At 38.5% G+C, this 23,134-nt stretch overlaps 1 protein-coding gene across 1 annotated transcript in view; it reads left to right on the top strand.

The window, feature by feature from the left end:
* Positions 1-18,564, top strand: part of Tmtc4 (Transmembrane O-mannosyltransferase targeting cadherins 4) — a gene marked incomplete at its 5' end in the record, with an annotated part of 433,994 nt that extends 415,430 nt beyond the window's left edge. Inside the window, one exon of the mRNA XM_090380839.1 lies at positions 18,425-18,564. Coding sequence (XP_090236965.1) covers positions 18,425-18,564 — 140 coding nt within the window. The remainder of the gene's footprint in view (positions 1-18,424) is intronic.
* Between the last annotated feature and the right edge of the window lie 4,570 nt (positions 18,565-23,134).

The following is a 23,134-nucleotide window of genomic DNA, read 5'->3' as shown; positions in this document are numbered from 1 at the left end:
AAGGATTGCCAGGAGTGTAGTAAGCAATCAGCTTGCTGCAATTGCAAGAAAAGGGATGTTGAGGCTCCCCATGTTGCCTTTGATAAGAAATTTCCAGAATATGCTAAGGCTCTGGAGGCATATTAAAAAAAAAAAAAAATTATGGATAGGAGAATTAAAATCTTACAGTTAAATGCCCATAAAGCAAAAGTGGTAGCATCACAAATTATGTAATGGAGCAGGATGATATCACTGTCGCTGTCCTGCAGGAGCCTTATGTGGCACAAGGAGCATTGGTGCTTGAGGTTGTCACAGACATTCTCTCAGATATTCCAGACAAGCTGTTCTTGCTGCCCGGTACTCTAAAACGCTGATGGAACTGATATTTGGGTGACACTCAAGTCAAGTGAACCCAATTTCAGTGAAGTCCGGTCGATATGTGATAGCCAAATCCAAATCCTCTGCTTGCACTTTCACGATGGTGGGACTGTTGGTAATCCTTTGTATAACTCCCCATGCACAAACAGTGTGGGTGACCACCCAGGTGTGAACCAACGTAAGCAGGGGTCGAGGTGTGGCATGTGGCACCCACACCACATGGACGAATGCTGCTTCCTCTGTGTTACCAGGCAATACTAGGTGGTAGATAACTCAAATCAACCAGTGCAATACCACCACTTTGCTAAAGTCATCGAAAGTTATCTAACCCAAAGAAGAGTGGAGATAAACGTGCAGTACCAGAAACTTAGATGAGAGGTGCACAGAGGATGTCCGTAGGGGTCGTTTTTTGGGGCCACTCCTGTGGAACATGGTCCTTGATGAGTTCCTAGAAATGGACCTGGGACTCGTGAGAGCACATGCGTTCGCAGATGACCTTACCTTGACAGTGGAGGTGGACTCCAGGGCCCAACTGGAGGCGTTGGCAAACTGGGTGCTACAGCGGCTACAACAATGGGCTTCCAAAAACCAATTAAGAATTTCACCAGAAAAAACCTCATCAATCCTTCTCAAAGGGGAAACTACAATTGCGGCGGCCCCTGCAAATAAAAATTGAAAATGTCACCATAAAATTCACGAGCGAGCTAAAGTACTTAGGTGTAATCCTGGATAATAACTTGTCTTTCCAGCAGCACCTGAAATACATGCGGAGAAAAATCAGGGGCTACTCTGGGATAGTAGCCAGGATCACAAAGAAAGACTGGGGTCTCAAAAAGAGAACCCTGTCAAATACTACAAAAAAACTTTCCTACCAGCAATAACCTATGCAGCAGCGATGTGGTTTCCCAAAGCTGCACTGGTTGTGAACAGAAGAACACTTGAAACGATTCAAAGGACCATATTACTCACAACAACGCGAGCTTGCAGCACAGTAAGTACTCCAGCACTGCAGGTGCTAGCAGGAGTGCTACCGTCGAACAGCCTAAAGAATGAAAAAGTCAGGTTATCCACCTCCTAAACCTTTGGCAGAGGTGAACTGAGACCACCAAGGGAGAAGTGACAAAAAAAATTCCTGCCGGACATCTGCAAGATATATCCAAAACACCGGTGTGGTACTTCTCAGGGTACAACATGACAACACTGTTAATAGGACTTGGCCCCTACAATGAAAAGCTTTTCTGGCTGGGTCTCACCGACGATCGCAGCTGTTACATGCAGGGAGAGAGAAAGCTGGAGCCACATAGCTTATGAATATCCACAATATGAAGACCTCAGAGGGATTCTCACAACAAGAATCAGATACCTTCCGACGAGATTGGAGTCCCACTTCCTGGACTCAGAGGAAGAAGACAGCAATCAACACAGAGACTGGCAAGAAACGCTATCAGATGAAACAGAAAATCGAAATTCGTGGGACACCAGACTCAACCAAATGGAATGCGGATAACTCGAAGAGACGTTGGAACAGGGATTACCCCATGAGTGACATTGAAAACAGAGAAGAGACAAAAAGCAGCATAACTGCCAACAGATTGACGGCGACCTGAAGAGGGCACTCTAGCCCCCTTCACTTTTATTCCCACATCCTTGGGGAGGGGTACACCTTCGTTCCCTCCCCTTCTCGCCACCCTACATCTTCTACTCTGGTGGGGCATGTGCATGCCTCACTGAAAACTGGGGCTACCTACCCTATTGGTCCCATATTTCTGTCTCACACTCCCCCAGTCTTCTGCCTCCTCCCACTTCTATCTTTACGCTAAAAAAAAGCCCCACACAACAAAAATTAACATGCCAAAAATCCTTTGAGCCCAAATTCGGCATAACAACCTTAGCGATCATACCCCCATGCCAACGTATATGTGTATGTAATTGTACATGTGTATATATGTGTGCATTGTCACTAACCTAACGGATTTTTTTATTTATTTTTTATTTATTATTAGTTTTTTTTTTTTTTTGAGGTCCTAGGTTTTCTAACTGCTAAGAGTAGAAAACTTGCTTCTTGTCCTAATGGTAGCCGAGCATTCTGGTCTCTTTCCAAAGCTACTAGCTGCAACTTTTGTCCATCTTTGCTCTCACCTCTGTCAAAACCAAATGGTTCTGTTGTCACTTCAGCCAAGGATAAAGCTGACCTGCTAGCATCCCTTTTTTCTTCCAAAAAAAAATGTATTAATGATCTTGGTAAAACATCTCCCACCATTCACAACATGCTCCATTCAATGCCTCCTGTGGTATTCTGTCAAAAGGATTTCAGAAGGATTTTCTTGATGCTAAGAAAGCTCCAGATCCTGATGGCATTTCTCCGTTCTCAAAACCTGTGCTCCTGAGCTTACTCCTGTTCTTTGCAGCCTTTTTTCACTTTTTTATTCCAAACGTGTTTTTCTTTCTGCTTGGAAATTTGCTCATATCCAGCCAGTTCCTAAAAAGGGTGACAAATCCCTCCCATTGCAATCACTTCTACTCTTTCTAAAGTAATGAAGAAATCAATTAACTGCTAAATCTTAAACTACCTAGAAACCTTTAGTCTGGTCTGATCAACGATCGCCAGTATGGATTCGATCAGTGCCGATCCACTGGTGATATTCTGGCTTATGTTACCCATTTAAGGACAAATTCAATGTAAAAGTTCAATGAAACACAAGCAGTTGTTCTTGACATCTCAAAGGCTTTCAATCGTGTTTGGCATAAAGGTCTTCTAAACAAGCTTCCATCTCATAGTTTGTCAACTGTTTTTTGTAATTGGTTATCCAGTTTTCTCTCTGATCACTCACTGAGGGATGGTAGAGGGGTCTCTGTCTTCTAACTTCTCCACTAATGCTGTTGTCCCCCAAGGTTCAGTTCTTCCCCCACTCTTTTCCTCTTGTATATTAATGACCTTCTTCCATTGACTGGAAATCCTATCCATAGTTTTGCCGATGATAGCACATTGCATTCTACTTTCTATTTTGAGAAAACTTGCCTTGCTCAATCATCTTTAACTTCTCGAATATCTGCTTCCAATTCCTTAAATGCCGATCTCCAGGTAATTCTCCAGTGGGGCAAACACAACTTAGTTGATTTCAATCCTTCTAAAACTCAGCCTTGTCTTATATCTCACAAAATGGATTCTTCTGCTCCTATGCTTATCTTTGGTGACACTCCGATTTCTAGACACGTTGATATATCTCTTTTGGGGATTACCCTGACTTCTAATCTCTCTTGGCACAAGCACATTACAAATATTGCTTCCTCTGCATCAAAAAAATTTGGTTTTCTCTTTCGCTCTCACGTTATTTTTCTTCAAAGCATCCGCATGGAATATTGTTCCCATTGGGCAGTGTCCCCAAAACCTCTCTCAAGCTTCTAGATTCTATTCAGAAGAGAGCAGTTAGGTTAATTAATGACTCATCTCTAAGAGAGTCTCTCCACTTGCTGTCTCATAGACGTACTGTTTCTGCTGCGTGCCTTTTCTACAGATACTTCCATGGACACTGCCCTTCTGAATTGGCTTCTATAATTCTCTCTCTCTCTCTCTCTCTCTCTCTCTCTCTCTCTCTCTTTCGAAACAGTCTGAACATGTGCCGCCACCAGGCAACATTCATTTACTGTCCAACTTCAAACCCGCACTTGGTCCACTTGATATCAATGGTTTGACCGTAGATGATCATTCTCAGATAGCTGACAAACTAAATCTCCATAGGCAGAAGCAGCAGTGCGTAGCACACGCTTCTTGATTGGACCGGGGTTCAAGCCCATGACCACCAAATATGGAGGATGCGGAAAGGTCAGGGAATGACCACCACATATCCTGGAGCAGTATGGCCTTAGTTGCTAATGCTCCTAAAAACCAAAATAACAAACAAATAACAAGCTGACAAACTAAATGAGTATTTTGCATCTACATTCACACATGAGTTATTCAAGGAGGAGAGGGCCAGATGTTTATCAAACTCTAACAGGGAGTTAATGATTTTGTAATAACTGAGAGCAAAGTAGAGGAGAATTTATTGAAGTTAAACATTATAAACACACCTGGAGTGGATAGGATCTATCCATTCACATTAAAGGAGTCAGAAAGAAAGTAAGCAAACCCTTAGCAACCCCATAATTATGAGAGCATTCTTGAACTCGGGGTAAGTCCCCACGGACTGAAGATATGCCAAAGTATCTCCAATTCACAAAGGGGGATCAAAGGGTGGCATCAGTAATTAGACATGTTAGTTTGACTTCTGTTCCAGGGAAAATAATGGCGTCTCTGGTTAAAGAAGCATTGCAGGATCATCTAGACAAGACAGCAGTAATAATTCAGACACAGCATGAGTTTGTCAAGCGGAAGTCTTGTCTGACCAATTTGATTGTACACTATAATGTGGTCACAAAGGAACTGGATGCAAAAAATAATTTTTTTTTTATATCATATACTTGGATTTCAGGAAAGCTTTTGATATTTTTGAGCCGACCGGGCTAGCCGGGTGGGTAAAGTGCCTGCCTGGCAACCCAAAGGTCGTGGGTTCGAATACCGCCTTGGGTTTGGATCAAAGTACTACAAAAACCTTGGGAGGTGCATTATGGCCACAGAAGCCGATGCGCCAACAACTATCCAAAAAAAAAAAAAAGGATATTTTTGCACATGGAAGACTACTGTAAAAATTGGAGAGTATGGCATTAAGGGCAAGTTGCTACAATGGATAAAAGAGTGGTTGAGTGGGAGAAGGCAGAGTGGTAATCAGTGGATACTGCTCTACGTGGACTAATGTTATTAGTGATGTCCCCCAGGGGTTCGGTGTTTGGCCCACTGTTGTTTTGTATATTTATGAATGATATTGATGAAGGTATATCAAATTTAATGTCAAAGTTTACAGATTATACAGAGGTTGGCAGGTTTGTTAATGACAGCATTCTGTTATAATAGGATCTGGAAAAGTTGGGTAGATGGGCTGAAAAGTGTCAGCTGAAGTTTAACATTGACAAGTGCTAAGTACTACATATGGGTAACAGTAACCCCAGAGAAGTGTACCAACTATGTGGTGCTACACTCAGGGTAGTCGAGAATGAAAGAGACCTTGAGGGTAATTGTGTAGTAAGATATGAAGTTTTCTGAGAAGTGCAGACAGGCTACCAGAGTAGGTCATGGGGTCTTGTCAATTATATACAGGAATTTTGTGAGCAGGGATTAGGAGATGATTATCCCATTTTATAAGGCAATGATCAGGCGACACCTTGAGTTCTGCATACAGGTCTGGAAGCCTCATTTTAGGAAGAATGTAGAGTTGCTATAACGAGTACAGAGAAGGGAACAAAGGGGTGCTCGTAAGTTCTTCCAATTGCAGTTTCTGGAGACTAGGCACCTGCTAGGTTATCTGCTAAGGCCTTGAATGGATTGAGCAGGCTCAATGCTAATGAATTCTTCCTCTTGCTCAGAATACAAACCTGAGTTGGGGCATAGATTTAAACTGAGGAAAGAGTTGTAGAGTAGATTATGCAGAAGTTTGCCTTTAACCAGCGGATAGTTGATTGCTGGAACAAACTTCCATCTTTTGTTGTGGAAGTTGATAGCTTAAATAAATTCAAGGTAGAACTAGACAAACATTTGGAATGAATGGATCAGTGAAATGGGAATGGTTCTTTTTTTTTTGGCTGATGCTGTATAAGCTTGCTTTCTTGCATCATGTATCATGTGCCTCTACTAATGGTAATGACAGCCTTGCAACAATCTGGCATAGAGTTAATCAACTTCTGGATATATGGTTGCCCAAATTCGTGGTACACCCTTACAATGCTCTCCTGCAGCTGAATCTTACTTGTTGGCTTGTTCTGAGTAATTTTAGACGACATTTAGGAAGGATGTAGAGTTCAGTGTTCAATAGGGTTCAAATCTGTACTGTACTGTAATTCCAGTATTTTTGAGGTATGACTACACCTTAAGGAAGAAAAACATTGTTGGAAGTATGTTTTTAGCCTTGTGAAACAAGAAGTCAAACTCATCATTAAATCTAAATAGCATAAAACATACCAATTTTACTGTGTGGCAAGGTGCTGAGTCCTGTTGAAAAATGCAGTTTTGATCTCTCTGTGCATGTGGTGATCACTAATAACGGGTTTCAGGCACTCCTTCAAGATAGTGGTGTAGGTTTGTGTATTCACCGTTCCATTAATAAACTTAATTTGTCCCACCCCTTTGCTTGTTATGCATCCCTAGACCAACTGATCGGCGGGGAACTTTACAATCGGTGCTTTGCAGGTAGGATGGTATGCCTCTGATTTTTGTCTTGACATATCACTTCCCATCTGAGCCATGCAGGTTGAGTTTTGATTTGTCAGAAAAGATGATGGTGTCCCATTGCTCTTTTGTCCATGAAACATGCATTTTAGCCCAAGCAAATTGCTTCTTCATTTGTAGGGTCAACAAAGGCTTCTTCTTGGGCTGATAGGCATTCAGACCACTTTCCGAAAGCCGTATTTGGATAGTTCATGCACCTGTTTCACTTGCACTTGTTACCTTTGCTTTGCGACAAACAAAATGACTGTAATCAAACAATATCTTATACGTTTCATTACAAATGTTACTTTTTTTAAGGTGATGCAGTTTTTTTGTTTACCACTGTACATTCACAGTTGCGGAGTTATTAAGATAGGGAAATTCCAGACAGTTTATCAAACTGTAACAGGGTGCTTGATGATTTTGTAATGACTGAAAGCAAAGTGGAGGAGAAATTGTTTAAGTTAAACATAAGAAAGGCACCTGCGATTGATGAGATCTATCCAGTTATATTAAAGAAGGCAGCAAAGGAACTAAGCAAACCCTTAGCCATAATTATGAGAGCATCCTTGGACCCAGAGGAAGTTCCCATGGACTGGAGACGTAAAATGTGTCACCAAAGGGGATTGAAAGATCCAAAAATGTGTCACCGATTCACAAAGGGGATTACAGACCAGTTAGTTTAACTTCTGTTCTGGGGAAAATAATGGAGTCACTGGTTAAAGATGCATTACATGATCATCTAGGACTGCAGCAATAATTCAGACACAGCATTGTTTCTTAAAGGAGAGACTTGTCTGACAAAATTGATTGAATACAATGATGTGGTTACAAAGAAACTAGATGCAAAAAATAATTTTGATATTGTATACTTGAATTTCGGGAAAGCTTTTGACACTGTTGTGCATGGAAGATTACTGTACAAATTGGAGCAGTATGGTATTAAGGGTAAGTTGCTACAATGGATAAAAGGGTGAATGGGAGATGACAGAATGGCAATCAATGGATGCTGCTCTTCGTGGACTAATTTTATTAGTCCACGAAGTCCCACAGTGTTTGGCCCACTGTTTTGTATATTTATCAGTGATATTGATGAAGGTATATCAAGCATAATGTCAAAATTTTCAGATGATACAAAGGTTGCAGGTTGTTAATGACAGTAATGCAGTGTGCTACTGCAACAGGACCTAGAAATTTTTGGCAGGTGGGCTGAGAAGTGGCAACTGAAGTGTAACATTGACAGATGTAAAGTATTGCATATGGGTAGATGTAACCCTAGAGAAATGTACCAACTGTGTGGTACTACAAATAGGATGGTAGAAAATGAAAAATATCTGAGAGTGATTGTGCAGTCAGATATGAAGTTTTCTGAGCAATGCAGACAGGCTGCATTGATGAAGTCCATATCAGGTCATGGGGTATTGTCAAAGATATATATGAATTTTGCCAGCAGGGAAAAGGAGGTGATTATCCCTTTGTATAAGGCAATGGTCAGGCCACACCTTGAATACTGTGTACAGGTCTGGAGGCCTCATTTTAGGAAGGATGTAGAGTTGCTTGAGCGTATACAGAGAAGGGCAACAAGATTGGTGAGGGGGAACGAAGGGGTCCTCTTACCAAGAGAGGCTTAAGTTCTACAAATTGCAGCGGCTGGAGACTAGGCACCTGCACGGTGATCTGATTGATGTGTATTAGGCCTTGAATGAGCTGAGCATGCTGAATTCTGTTGGGATTCTTCTGCTTGCTCAGTTTATGAACCTGAGGGGGTATAAATTCAAATTGAGGAAAGACAGTTATAGAATAGATGTGCAGAAATTTGCCTTTAGCCAATGGGTTGTTAATTTCTGGAACAAACTTCCATCTGTCATTGTGGAAATCGATAGCTTAAATAAATTCAAGGAGCAACTGGACAAAATTTTATGGGGAATGGTTGTGTGAAATTGTCTTTTTTTTTTTTTTTTTTTTTTGTTGGCTGCTGCTGCTACATACACTTTCTTGCATCACATGCCTCTAGTACTACTACTGCTACAGAGACAAATATTTCTTAAGAGACAAGAAAGCTAATAAAACCAGTAAGTAGGAGGGTGTCTACATGCACTCAAGAAGTTGAGGAAATTTTCCATTGTAACACAGACTGAAATGACCATTCCACCAAAAGAAACATTTATGCCCATCACACACTATCTATTGAATCCTCAAAAGCCACCACAAAAAAGCCTGTCAACTGACACTCCTGTATTTATACAACATGATACATCACCCCCTAAGCAATTTTGTGATAACTGTTTTTGCCACTGTATTTTTGTTCTTTCTTGAAGAAATAAAATATTGTTTCCTTGTTTACAGCAAGAAATACTCATCAATATTTAAATTAATATACTACTACTCATTTAAATTATTCTTAATAAATAAATCACTTTGCTAGATCAACAAGAAAAGTAATCTTTATTTCTTCCCTTTTGTTTTTATTTTTATTATTAACCCACTACTACTAGGTTACAAGGTGGCACTGCTCCTGCCTCCATCTGATGGAGGCCAGTAACCTGGAGGGGAAAAGCTCTCACTTGCAGGGTGAGGCTTCTCTGGGCTTTGAGAACTGTAGCAAACAGTTCTCAAAGCCCAGAAATTCACTGGGTTCACAGATCAAACCCTGTCAAAAGCAAGAGGTGCCTGGTTCTCTTGCATCAATGTACCAAAAAACTGATGTAGACAAAACCTGACTCCAACAATTCTCATAATCCTCATCATTTTCAAAAGAATTATTAGTATTAGTAGTGGCAAATGACACAAGAAACCAAGATTTACAGAATTGGCAAAAAAAAAAAAAAAAAACCCCTTTTTATTTCCCCTATGTATTCTCCTCCAATAGTTTGTCTAATTCTTCCTTGAATTTATTAAAACTATTCTCTTCTGCAACAATATACAGAAATTTTTTTCCAGCAATCAACTACTGCTGGCTAAAAGTAAACATCCACAACATCTATTCTACAACAATTCTTAACCACAGACATTCGGAGAAACTTTTACAACTAAGTAATTTTGCTGGTATCCCAGTAAAAATATCTCCTCACGCAACCCTAAATTCATCGAAGGGTGTGATATCCAGTTGGGATCTTCTAAATGTCAGCGAGGAAGAAATAACCCAAGAGCTGCAGGGACAAAATGTCACTGAAGTAAAGCGCATAATGACTAAAAAAGACAATCAACTTACACCTACCAGAAACATTATTCTCACGTTTAATACCCCTGACTTACCCACCTCTGTAAAAGCAGGTTATTTGCTATGCCGCATTCGCCCATATATTCCCAATCCTTTACGATGTTACAAATGCCAAAAGTATGGCCATTCGCAAAATGTGTGCAGAGGAGTTCCAGTCTGCCCCAATTGTGGGTCCTCTGAACACAATCAAAGTGACTGTTCGGCTACAAAAATGACGTGCGCTAACTGCAAAGGTGACCACCCTGCATATTCCAAAACTTGTGAAAAATGGAAAACAGAGAAAAAAATCGTAAAATACAAGGTTGAGAATAAAGTCAGCTACCAAGAAGCAAGAAAACAAGTTACACCTACTATAAACAAAAATTTAACCTATGCCAATGCAGTAAAAAAATATGAAACAGTCTCCACTCAAACAGATGTCACCGTTTCCACTAATAAATCAATTTCTGATTGGGCTAGAACTGTCCTCTCTGAGAAACAACCAAGTGTACGCAAACAACAGCCCAAAGTCTCAGACCAGGCAAATAATACTCCTCTGACAATACCAGCAGCATCTCCTCCTCCAATGAGTACTACTACGTCCGATATTACAAACTCAAATGCAATGAAAAATACCCAGAACACAACCATGGATACAGATAGCACATCTATACAGGAAGAACCAATTTTAGAAATTCACACTGAAGAAGAAGAAATGGACACTGGTCAGCCAGTTTTCTCCAAAAAAGATAAATCAAAATTAGAACGTCATAAGCCAGTCACCTTCAAAAAGCAGTCAGATACAGCTCCATCAGTTAAACACAAATAATGCCTTGTATTTTGCAATGGAACTGCAGAGGCTTTCGTTGCAATACAGACGATATTCATGATCTGATAAATCGGTATTCGCCAGTTGCTCTTTGTCTCCAAGAAACTTACTTAACTTCACAAATTTCTCCTTCAATAAAGAACTATTGTCTTTATCGAAGAGACCGTAATACAGCAAATGCTGCCCATGGTGACAAAGCTTTGCGTCTCCTCCTGGTCTTTTACAACCGTATTTTTTTTAGAAAATGTTTATCCAGCTTCTTGGCACCACTCTATTGTTTTGGCTTTCCTGAAGCCTGGAAAAGATCCAACCAATCCCCATAACTATAGACCAATATCTCTGTCCAGCTGCCTCAGCAAAATCCTTGAAAAAATTGTCCACAGTAGACTTGTATGGATAATAGAGTCACAACATGGTGGTGTTGCAATTCTGATAAATTCAAAGATCCCAACAAAGCATATCCCACTGCAAACTGAAATAGAAGCTGTTGCTGTTCGTATAACGCTCCATATTTCATTAACACTTGTGTCAATCTACTTGCAGCCAAACCATACATACTGTTTAAAAGAACTTGAAGACCTCATCATACAGATACCTCCACCTTTCTGTATTTTAGGGGACTTTAATGGTCACCACCCACTATGGGGCGCTACTAAATTAGATAGACGAGGTCGACTCATTGAAAGCCTATTAGAGGCACTAAATCTAGCCATACTGAATACTGGCACGCACACTCACATTCAGCTCCCAACTGGACATACTTCGGCAATAGATCTTTCCATTTGTTCTCCAGTACTGGTCCCGACCATAGAGTGGTATGTTATAAACGATCCTATGGGCAGTGATCACTTCCCAATCGTATGCAAGGTATTGATAGCACAGGCTCCTTTAACTAAACCCTGCAGGAAATGGAAATTTACAAGAGCAAACTGGGCAAAATTTCAGTCATCAATCTGTTTCGATGAGAAAAAAATCCGTCTCCAGCGTATTGATGATGTGACAGATTACATCACGTCGCATCTCCTAAACGTGGCTAAAGATACAATACCATTATCAAATCCACCGGGCCGTAAACACTATAATTATTGGTGGAATGAGGAGTGCACCAAAGCAAAAAAGGCAAAAAATAAAGTGGAATTTGTTTCGGCAATATCCAATCACAGCCAATCTGATAAATTATAAGAAAGAAAGAGCAAAAGCACGTTACATACAGAGGCAAGCCAAAAAAGAATCCTGGACCCGTTTTGCATCAACAATTAACAGAAACACTGACAGCAAATTAATTTGGAAAAAAATTAGACAGCTTTCTGGTAAGTTTCCAACCATACCTTCTCCAGTCCTCTCCTGGAATGGGCAAGAATTATCTAGTCCCTCGGATATAGCTAATGCTCTGGGCAATACTTTTGCTGAGATCTCAGCAACATCAGCTTATACTACATCTTTCCAATGAATTAAAAACAGTCAAGAACAGTATTCTATTAACTTCCAAACTCCCCTCATTCTACCATATAACAAACCTCTACAATACTCTGAACTATTGCATGCCATTAAAACAGCTCGTAATGGTGCCGCGGGACCAGATGGGATCTATTATATCATGCTGCAACATCTTGATGACAAAGCTTTGCGTCTCCTCCTGGTCTTTTACAACCGTATTTTTTTAGAAAATGTTTATCCAGCTTCTTGGCACCACTCTATTGTTTTGGCTTTCCTGAAGCCTGGAAAAGATCCAACCAATCCCCATAACTATAGACCAATATCTCTGTCCAGCTGCCTCAGCAAAATCCTTGAAAAAATTGTCCACAGTAGACTTGTATGGATAATAGAGTCACAACATCTAATGAGCAATAGTCAGCATGGCTTTCGACAAAACAGATCATGTTTAGATCTCATGATCAAGGCTGAATTTGCCATTCGCAATGCTTTCGTTAAACATGAGCACCTGGTAATGGTTTCTATAGATATACAGAAGGCTTTTGACACCACCTGGCGACATGGCATACTTAGTGATCTTTATTCTCTTGGTCTACGGGGCAATCTTCCCATATTTGTTCAGAACTTTTTATACACTAGATCGTTTCAAGTAAAATACCAAAACGACCTCTCTACAACTTTCATTTAGGAAGAAGGTGTTCCTCAGGGATCTGTACTGAGTGCCACTCTCTTTGCTCTTAGAATCGATTCCATCACTAAACAGCTTCCAAACACAGTTGAATCATATCTTTACGCGGATGACCTTTCCATTTCCTGTCATTTCCAAAGCATGAGATCTATTGAAAGACAGCTTCAGATATCACTGAATAAAATACAACAATGGGCCAGCCTTAACGGCTATCGACTCTCACAACAGAAAACAGTTGCTATCCATTTTTGTCGACAACGCAAACTCCATCTGGATCCTGAACTTCAAATTTCCAACGTCTCCATCCCAGTCACTACTAACATCAGATTTCTAGGATTAATCCTTGACAACAAATTAAATTTCTTAGACCATATTAAAAATGTTCGTACTTCCTGTTTAAAAAAGTTAAATATACTCAGAACTTTATCCGCCCTAACATGGGGTGCAGATCGCACCTCCTTACTTCGGTTATACAGGGCATTAATCCGATCCCGTCTCGATTATGGTGCACCTGTCTATGATTCTGCCAGAGCAAGTGCTTTGCGCTGGCTTGATCCAGTTCAGCACAGCGCCTTGAGGACTGCACTTGGGGCTTTCAGAACATCACCATCACATAGCCTCTACATCGATGCACATGAGCCCCCTTTAACTCTACGTAGGAAAACATTGCTACTGAAGTATGCCGTTAAAATACATAGTTGTGCCTCGCATCCAATTCAGTCATACTTATTCAATCCACCATTAGAAAACCTCTACAGAATTAAGCCTAGCATAGTAAAACCAGCTGGTCTTCGCCTTCTTGAACTGATGCAGGTTTGGAATGTCCCCATTCATTCTGTACAAGAAGTAGTAACATGCGCTCAACCACCATGGACGTGTATTCCTCTACCCACCTGTGACACTTACCTTAGCCAGTGGGGAAAAAATGTTCTTCAAGAATCAAATGTGAAACAACTTCATGCAATTCAGACTCACAGATATTTTGACTTTTCTCCAATTTATACAGATGGCTCTAAATCTACCTCAAACGTTGGAGCAGCAGCAGTGTTCCTAAATACCACTATTTCAGCATCCCTTCCACCTGAATTCAGCATCTTCTCAGCAGAATTATATGCGATTAAACTAGCCTTAGAAAATCTCTGTTCTGACTGCTCATTAAAATTTGTTATTTACACTGACTCCCTCAGCTCAATTATGGCATTATCTAACTCCGCAGATAAAGATCACCCTTTTCTAAATGAAATTAGAAGATTATTACTGCAGATTGAAGAGCGCCACCAACTGATCACCTTCTGCTGGATTCCAGCACATTCTGGAATTTCTGGTAATGAACTGGCCGATAAAGCTGCAAAAAATGCATCTACCTTAAATTTAACCAATATACCTGTTCCAGCATCAGACTATCCACAAATCATTCGTGGTGCATGCCTAACAGAATGGACAGCACTCTGGCACTCTCAAACAAATAATAAACTTTTTCAATTTAAACAGGATCCTAGAATTTGGCGTTCCAGTGTCCGTTCATCAAGACGAGAAGAAGTACTTCTTTCAAGATCAAGAATAGGCCATACACATTTGACTCACCTTCATTTACTCACAGGAGATGATCCACCACAGTGTCCATATTGTTCTCTAAATTTGACTGTGAAACACATTCTCATTGAATGCCCACACTATAATCAAGACAGAAATACAACCCTACTATCTTTGGTTAACCTTCGGAAACCAATAACCCTAGAGAATGTCATTGGTGACAATGCAAATATTCCTGAATTTTTTAATTTTCTGAAGAAAATTGGACTTTTTACTCATTTCTGATTTCTCCTTTTCTGACTTGACAAGAAATTCTAATAGTTTATTACAATAAAGGAATAGGCGCATTATAGCCAAAGCAGCTTATGCGCCAGAAAACCCCCACAACAACAACAACAACAACAATTCTTCCTCAGTTTTAATTTATGTCCCCCCATGTGTAGACTGAGCAAGAGGAAGAATCTCATCAGCATTCTGCTTGTTCAATTCATTCAAAGCCTTAAAGACCTCAATCAGATAAACTTACAGGTGCAAGGTGATCTGATTGAGGTATTTCAAGCTTTGAATAAATGGTTTAAGATTTAGTTTCCAGATGCTGCAATTTGCAGAACTGTTTTCTTCATCCTTACTAAAATGAGGCTTCCAAAGCTGTATGCAGTACTTGAGATGTAGACTGACAATTGCCTTATACAATGGAATAATCATGTCTCTATTCCAGCAAGCAAAATTCCTGTATACCATTGACAAAACTCCATGAGCCTTCCTGGCAGCCTGTCTGCGCTACTCAGAGAACTTCATATCTTACTGCACAATTACTCCAGGCCTTTTTCATTTTCCACTAACCCAAGTGTAGTGCAGGTCGACCATCACTAATCCGGCAGTGTTGGGACCTGTGGGGTGCTGGATTAGTGAGTTTGCCAGATCACTGGTGGTTATTTTAGCACATACAGGTTACCCAACAGCTAACCACCTCTTCCTACCTTTAACATGTTGACTGCCAAGCAAGAAAAAAATTCCCCAGAGGACAAAAAATATTTAGCAAATAATTTGATTAGTAATTCTAAAATAAATATTGTAATGTCAGTGTTGTAGTTTTTTCACTTAGGTTACTTTATTTCTTGAGAAGCCGTGCCGGCCACATACGCGTGACTCTATTATGGCATACATATGAAGGTCGTTTGTGATTAGTTTATTGCACGTGCGGTGAGCGCAGCAATAAAACTAATTGCAATAAAATAAACTCTCAAACGTCGCAATAAGTTTGTCAGAGATTTTGTGAAAACAAGTTCGTGTTGTGTTTCTCTGCAAGTTTGTACAAGTGTGTTGTAAAAAAAAAAAAATCTAAAAAGGAATGGCTAAAAGAAAATTACTAAAATAAGAGGAACTGAGAGAAATTGCTGGAATTTACAATTAAGCAGAGTTAAACTTCTCAGAGACACACCACTGTCTAGTTTTTTCAGAAGTTCTACTTTATCTGTTATGGCAATGTACGGGGTTTGCACTTTACACCACGAGAGGCACTTCCTTTATGCATTAGAACCATGGCTGGGGCTAAATGTGAGCAGGTTATAATAATAATTGCAGAAAAACAAGTGGGAATGGCTTGCCAGTGTTTACGATTTCGCGCCAACAGCTGATGTTGCAACCAACGCCACCAAAACAGTAGCGGCAGTCGGTGCGTCAACTCGGGAAATTTGAAATTACGTTTGCGGAAATTATGTCCGAATTAGCTGTGGATACTGGATTACCGGTTGCCGGATTAGTGATGGTCGACCTGTACTACACAATTGATACATTACTAGTTACTTCTACTCCCCCATATACTGTACAGTACTTTGCACTTGTCAGTGTTAAACTTCAATTGCCATTTCTCAACCCATCTGCCTAAAAGCTTACCATCATTACTGTCATTAACCAATCTGCCAACCTTTGTATCATCTGCAAACATGGAGATTAAGCCTAATATGCCTTCATCAATAAATATCACTAATAAATATAGAAAACAGAAATGGGCCCAACTTCAAACCCTAAGGAATTCCACTATAATATTGGTCCACAAAGAGCAGTGTCAATTGATAACCACCCTCTGTCTTCTCCCATTCAACCATCCCTTTAACCAAGCAGCAACTTGCTCTTGATGCCACTCTGGTTCAACACTTACAGCAGTCTTGTGTGCAACAGAATCATAATTATTTTTTGCATCCAGTTCCGTTGTGACCACATCGTAGTATCTATTCAAATTGGTCAGACAAGGTTTCCCATAAAAGAAACCTATGCTGTGTCTGAACTAACTGCAAGCTTGTCTAGATGATCCTGCATTGCTTCTTTAACCAGAGACTTCATTATTTTCCCCAGAACAGAAGTTGAACTTATAGGTCTGTAATTAATTGTGCCTCCCCTGAATTCAAGGATGCTCCCATAATTATGTCTAAGGGTTTGCTTACTTCTTTTGCTGCCTCCCTTAATATAACTGGAGAGATCCCATCAGTGGTGGGATTCAAATAATTTAACAACCGGTTCGCTGCCGGTTTAATTGATATTTTAAACAAAATTTCTTTCGTTTAAAATATCAATCATCAATGCCAAATCAGTTATAAAATATATATTTTCAAGACAGGCAGCCATACCTAAGTACTTTTTATTTGAATAAAAATAGTGGTGTAGCGCTGGATAAGCACGCCACACAGCTAGGGTTGACTTTAAACTACAGGCAGCCCATCTTGGTCCCAAAACTCTACCAATCTTTATAATTTCAATTCCAAGTTGTTCAGATATTTTGGAATGTTCAATTAGGTTCCTATTGGATTGATGAAAAATAGTATATATCTTATCAATAAATATTTTAAAATGATTTACTTGCTTTATTTTCTTGTTTTAGATGATTCTTTATCGAATCATCTAAAAGAAGATGGAGGCGATGATTTAAACAGTGCCATATTATTATGTTTGGAAACTCTTTTGCAATTCTAGTGCTCCCTCCAGATTTTCTCCCAAGCATAACGCACCATCGGAGCAAAATCCTATTAAATTTTTTCTAGGTAGTTCTTAGTAAGCCCAACATTATTTAAACTTTCCACAACCGAAGAACATATTGTCTCTGCATCTTGTTTTTCCAATTCACCTAGTTCAACGAAAATTGTTGGTGATGTAACTGAATCCTTAAAAAGAACCGCTTCTTTATTGTATAGAGGATGATGCAAATGAAAATGTAGAAATTTACCCGCATATGTGTTTTTTTCCTGTAGATCCTGGTATCTAATCTTGTACCCACTTTATTAGATGGTAAGGTTTAAGAAATTGATTGAATTATCTCAAAACGGAAATAGATAATTCATTCAATTTCTTAAACCTTAAACCTCTAGTATGGAGTTAACACAACATGTCCATTCCCACACTCATAATCCACTGATCGATTTCTTAAACCTCTAGTACGGAGTTAACACAACATGTCCATTCCCACGTTCATAATCCACTGATCGATCCAGCTATTATTATAATTAAATTGGAATCTAATTATAAAATTCTCCAAAATGAAGCTTTAGTTATTGAATGGTTTTGTCGACACACGCCATTGAACGTGTTAAATAAAAAACTCCCAATCAACCTCTTCCCTATTTGGGACTTGGCACAAATAAAGTTCCCACTTGCTCTGAATTGCATCTCGGGTAATAGCTCTTCTTATTAATAACATTCACTTTCCTCTTCTCACAAAGTTAACTGAAGACGAATATCGAAAGTTGCTCATCCACAACTATTGGCTTGTCATTAATAATTAATCTATTCAAGGTTATCCCCACCTTTACAATTTTAATTGACAACCGTGGAATGGAATGTACATTCCCTTTCTTACGAGCATATTTTAATGGGTTTAAATTAATTTCATGTTTTAATTTTTAAATTTAAATTGAACCACAACTTCAGTAATGATTTAGTACAATTAAGTCTCTCATTCTTATTAAACTGTGTCCTCTATAATCTCATCACATCCAAGCAGATTCATCAAGAGGTGAGTGCTGAAAATTAAGTGGTGCTATTTTAACATATTTAATGATTAAACTCAATTTGGAAATTTTATTTCTTTTTTAGGTGTTCTTTATCACCGATGGCGGAAGTACAACAAAGCAAAAGAGGCATACTTGAAAGCTCTGGATCTGAAACCAAACATGAAAAGTGCCAGTGAAAATTTACATCTTCTTCATAAGATTCTGGGGAAAGAAAGAGAATGATGCAAAATTTAATCAATCAGTAAAGAAGGTCATAGTATAGAAAGAGCAAATCTCAGCTTGACAAGGGCTGACTATAGGAACTTTAAGTTGTGGTTAAAATTTATAAAATGGTGCCTTCTTGAGATGGAAATTGTTAATATGTTAAATAGAGCAAGACAAATATTTTGCTACTGTCATCCACAACTTCAAACATTTGTATCTATATATAGTATTACATATCAGAGAAATTAACAGACAAGTGTTAGTTTAGGAGATGTTGACATTTCAAAAATAGCAGTTATGATATTCTAATGAGCAACTACAGCTCATGATAGCATCTTGGGTCAATGTTAAGTCTGCGAGAGTAATAACCTCTTTACATAGTTTGTGTATTTCATTGCGTGGAACAGCCCATTTCACAGGCTGAAGGGTTTTAATATGCCAGTTTTAGTGGCTTATTGGATAATAACAGCATCTGATTGTAATGGAAGATGACACATTATATGCATAAAGCAAAAATGTTTGTATTAATATATTTTATGACTTCAAGTTTGCTACAAGTTGTGACTCTTTACAGTAATGTACTATACAGCATGTAACTTGAAAACATAAATGAATCAGTTAAGATGGGAATATGAAATAAAATAAAAATATATTTTTCTAATGTGCATACTGTGTAGTAAGATTACTAAATAGGGCTGTCATGTGCAGTAGTAACCTTAAATTTATAAAAAAAAATATTCATATAGATATTTTCACTTTGTATACTGGAATGTGCAGTCGTTCATTATAAATTAGCCTTTACCACACACCAATAATGCTCATTGGTTGAATGCAAATTATAGAAAATTAAAATTAACTTTAGTTTTTTTTTTTTTTTCCTCCTTGTTGCAGTGCTGGATGTTATTGCTCATTGTGAGAATATAATTTTAAAAATGCTTTTGACTTATTTTTAATCCGTTTAACTTTATATCTTTGAATCCCTTTTTTCATATTGTCTTAAAAATTAATAGAGAGGAAAGAAAACTGTAGAATGTATATAGTAGCCTGAAAGCTGCACTGCCTGGTCACTTTATTAGCATAGTGGACTGCATTTGGCCCGATTCACTGCTCCAACATGACATAGCCTAGAGTCCAAAGTGTTGAAAAGTGACACAAGAAATATTGAACTATACATATAACTTCACCTTAGGTACTCAGTGGGACTGGATTAACAGGATATACATAGTCTTTCTTGTACTACTACTCAAACCACTCTTTCACACATTTAGCAAGCTAAATGTGTGAAAAGGTTTACCTTTCAAGCAAACTGACAATGTTGCATGTTTACTTGATCTACAGCAATGTTCAGATATGTTCTTTCATTGATAGAGCCCCCCCCCCCTTTCACTGGAATTAGGGACCAAGAGTATGCCACAGAAACATGTCAAACACCATTAAACCTCCTCTAGCAGCCGATACTGTCAGTAGTACACAGTATAATGTTTCCAGTTTGTGTGGTTCCCATCCCTCATGTGTGCACTCCTCCATTGGTACTGAAAGGTATAAATTAATACTCATTGGACCACAATTGGGAATTTCACCTGTGTGGATGGAGTCCCCTCACTTGCTGCAGCTATCCTCTGTATTCTTGGCACCAACACAGCTATATTTTACTTTTATGGTTGGCATACAAGATCACTTGCTTCTCTTAAGATCTCCTATACCTATTACACATCCTACAAAGAATATACTATTCCCATAGTGGGTGGGTACTGATGCCTTGTGATGTTCTCATATTAAATCTAGAGGTTAATTGTTCCATTGTTTGTAAACGATTACAGTTAATAATAAACTCCACATTGAACACCTCATTCCATCACTTACATTTCTGGTTACATCATCTATTTGCAGATGTTTTCCAGTCCTTTCAATTCATTAAAGACTTGAACGATTCACAAGTAGAGCCATCCTCTCTGCCTGCTGAATATGTGTATTCAGCAGGCGCCTAGAACTTGACAATCATACTTGTTTGAAAGTCCATGAGATGCTGTCTTTTCCATTGCCTGTGAAGTGGTTTTTGTTTGATAGCTGGTCACATAGCTTTTTAGCATTTTCCCGTGTGTGTGTGTAGGAAAGTAGTATCAGGCAAGCTACTACTTTCTTTGGTTGATGCTACTACTAGTAGTAGCATCAACCAAAAAAAAAAAAAAACCCTACATACTTCACCCATCCATACACTCCAAGAATTTGTCTAGTTCTTCCTTGAATTTATTCAAATTATCCACTTCTACAACAGCAGATGGAAGCCTTTTCCAACAATCGATCACCTACTGGCTGAAGGCAAACTTCTGCATGTCTATCCTGCAACCATCCTTCCTCACCTTAAATTTATGCCCCTCGTGTGTAGTCTCAGCAAGAGAGAGAGATGCAGGAAAGTGCTGTAAAGCTATGTGACTTTTTCAATTAAGTTTTGCATAGGTTTTTACATACAGGTTTCTGATAAAGTATTCAGGCAGTGTATAAGCTATTTGATAGTGTATTTTTCATTATTTTGTAGACTCGATATGATCAGTTATCACAGTGTGTGTGTAATACGTCTCTAACTATATATATAGTTAGAGACGTATTACCGAAAAAAAGGATTATGACTTATTCTGTCTTATTGTTATACTTCTTTACTATCTTCTGTGTGTGCTAAATTAGCATAGCCAGCTTTCTACCACATTGTTTTTCAGTGCATCTGGAATAAATTTCTGTCATTGTAAATTATCTACTCATTGAAATAGTGTAGCCTTTTACTGAATTTCTCCAGACTTGTTTATTTAAATTGAGTTAAATGTATTAGTGTATTATTAGAGTATTACAAGTCATCATTTATATATGATTAAATTAAACAACCAGAAATTAAATATTTGTAGAACAATTTGATTGTTCTACAATTTGCCTTGTAAAATCTGTGTTCTTGCAAATCAGGGCTGACAGATGGTGGATCTGTATGACTGGTCAATTATAAAGAATATTTTGGTAAATTGCAATGGGCAGAAATAAAAACATATTTTTTAGAGAACACCAATGCCAGAAATCTCATTAATTACTTGCCTGTTTTGTTTTAACCCATCAGGTAGATTTCTCTGGGCATCTGCTGCACTAGGCACAACTTACTGGTAGACCCTGTACTGTGACTTGTCACTCCAAAGCACAGCTTTCCATTAGTATGTGGGCCAAGAATGGCAGGCCTTACACCAATCTAGACAGTGACTGGTATTAGTTGGGATGATTAGTAGTTTATGGGTGGCTGCACAACTGTGGTAACCTATAATCAAGCAGCATCCTGTACTCTGTAGTGGTTTTGACATGTGTCCCAACACACGGACCCTCATCTCACTGAGGGCCTGTGTATTGTGACAACATTGATCTGCATTCCGAATGGATGATTGTTTACAGGTCTCTCCTATCAGTTTTATAGGTTTTCTAGGTTGTATAATGTGGTTTCAGCCCAAGTCCCCTACCATTTGTGAATCACATCATCAATCACCCACCCACCTAGGGATTTTTAGTACCATTGATGTGTCATGTATAGACCGATTGTTTATGTGCCATCCTATTATCATTCCTTTCTGGAAGTCTCTTGATTTCATCGATTGTGGATCTTGTATTCACAGTTTTACTGCTGTTGAACCAAAGGCTGTGAGTATATTGATTGTTGTGTGTGACACATGGTGCTTGGGTAAGACGTTACCAACTATCTGTAGTGGCATTATACAAAAAAAATCAAAAAAAAATCATATATTCTATTTAATTTTGCCATTCCTATAATTAAAAAAAACAAACTATAACACAACCAGTAATAGATAAATATCTTAAATTCCATTACTAGATGCAAAACTCACTAAAGGACTCCAAAAAAATTTTTGTAAGGGGGCATTGCACTTTTTTTCCTTTGTGCACAAATGAGTGTAATCTGAAAGATCTGAACACCAGTTTTCAGAAGTTTATAACAAAGCTTCCAATAAAGATTTTACTCTTACTGAAAAGGTCTTGTAAGCAATATTGCTTTCAAAAATAAATTCTCTGTGAGTAATTTGAATTATATTTTTATCCAGTGCACAGTGTGGCATTTTCTATTTGATGGGAAACAAGTTTTTGCAATTTATAATGCATCTTCTAATTGATGAAATTTTGTTATTTTGATGCAAAACAAGCTCAAAAAGGTGTGTGTTTTTTTTTGTTTGTTTTTTTTACCAAAAAACAATTTGTTGTTTGGAGCATATACTTTTTTATTTGCATGCAAATAAAAATTATTGCAGAGATTTAAATTCCATACCAGTTTTGGGAAGTGTATGATGCAACTTCCATATTCTTCAAATTTTGTTTCAAGATGAAATACACATCCAGGAAAGGTGCTATAGTAATATTGTATTTGAAATACAACTGTATGTGAGTAACACAAACTTATTTTTTTATCCAATGTATAGTGAGATGACACCAGTTTTTTCCATCCATAATGCAACATCCAAAAGATGAATTTCCTTAATTTTCTTAGTAGATGCAGAAAAAATTGAAGAAAGAATATACATTTTTTTTTTCTCAATTTTTTTTATACAAAAGC

Source organism: Mastigoproctus giganteus, chromosome 9 (assembly GCF_048544385.1).
Source record: "Mastigoproctus giganteus isolate SK-2022 chromosome 9, ASM4854438v1, whole genome shotgun sequence".
NCBI classification, from domain to species: Eukaryota; Metazoa; Arthropoda; class Arachnida; order Uropygi; family Thelyphonidae; genus Mastigoproctus; species Mastigoproctus giganteus.
The sequence above is the reverse complement of the archived record's forward strand: the minus strand, read 5'-3'. Positions and strand labels throughout refer to the sequence as shown.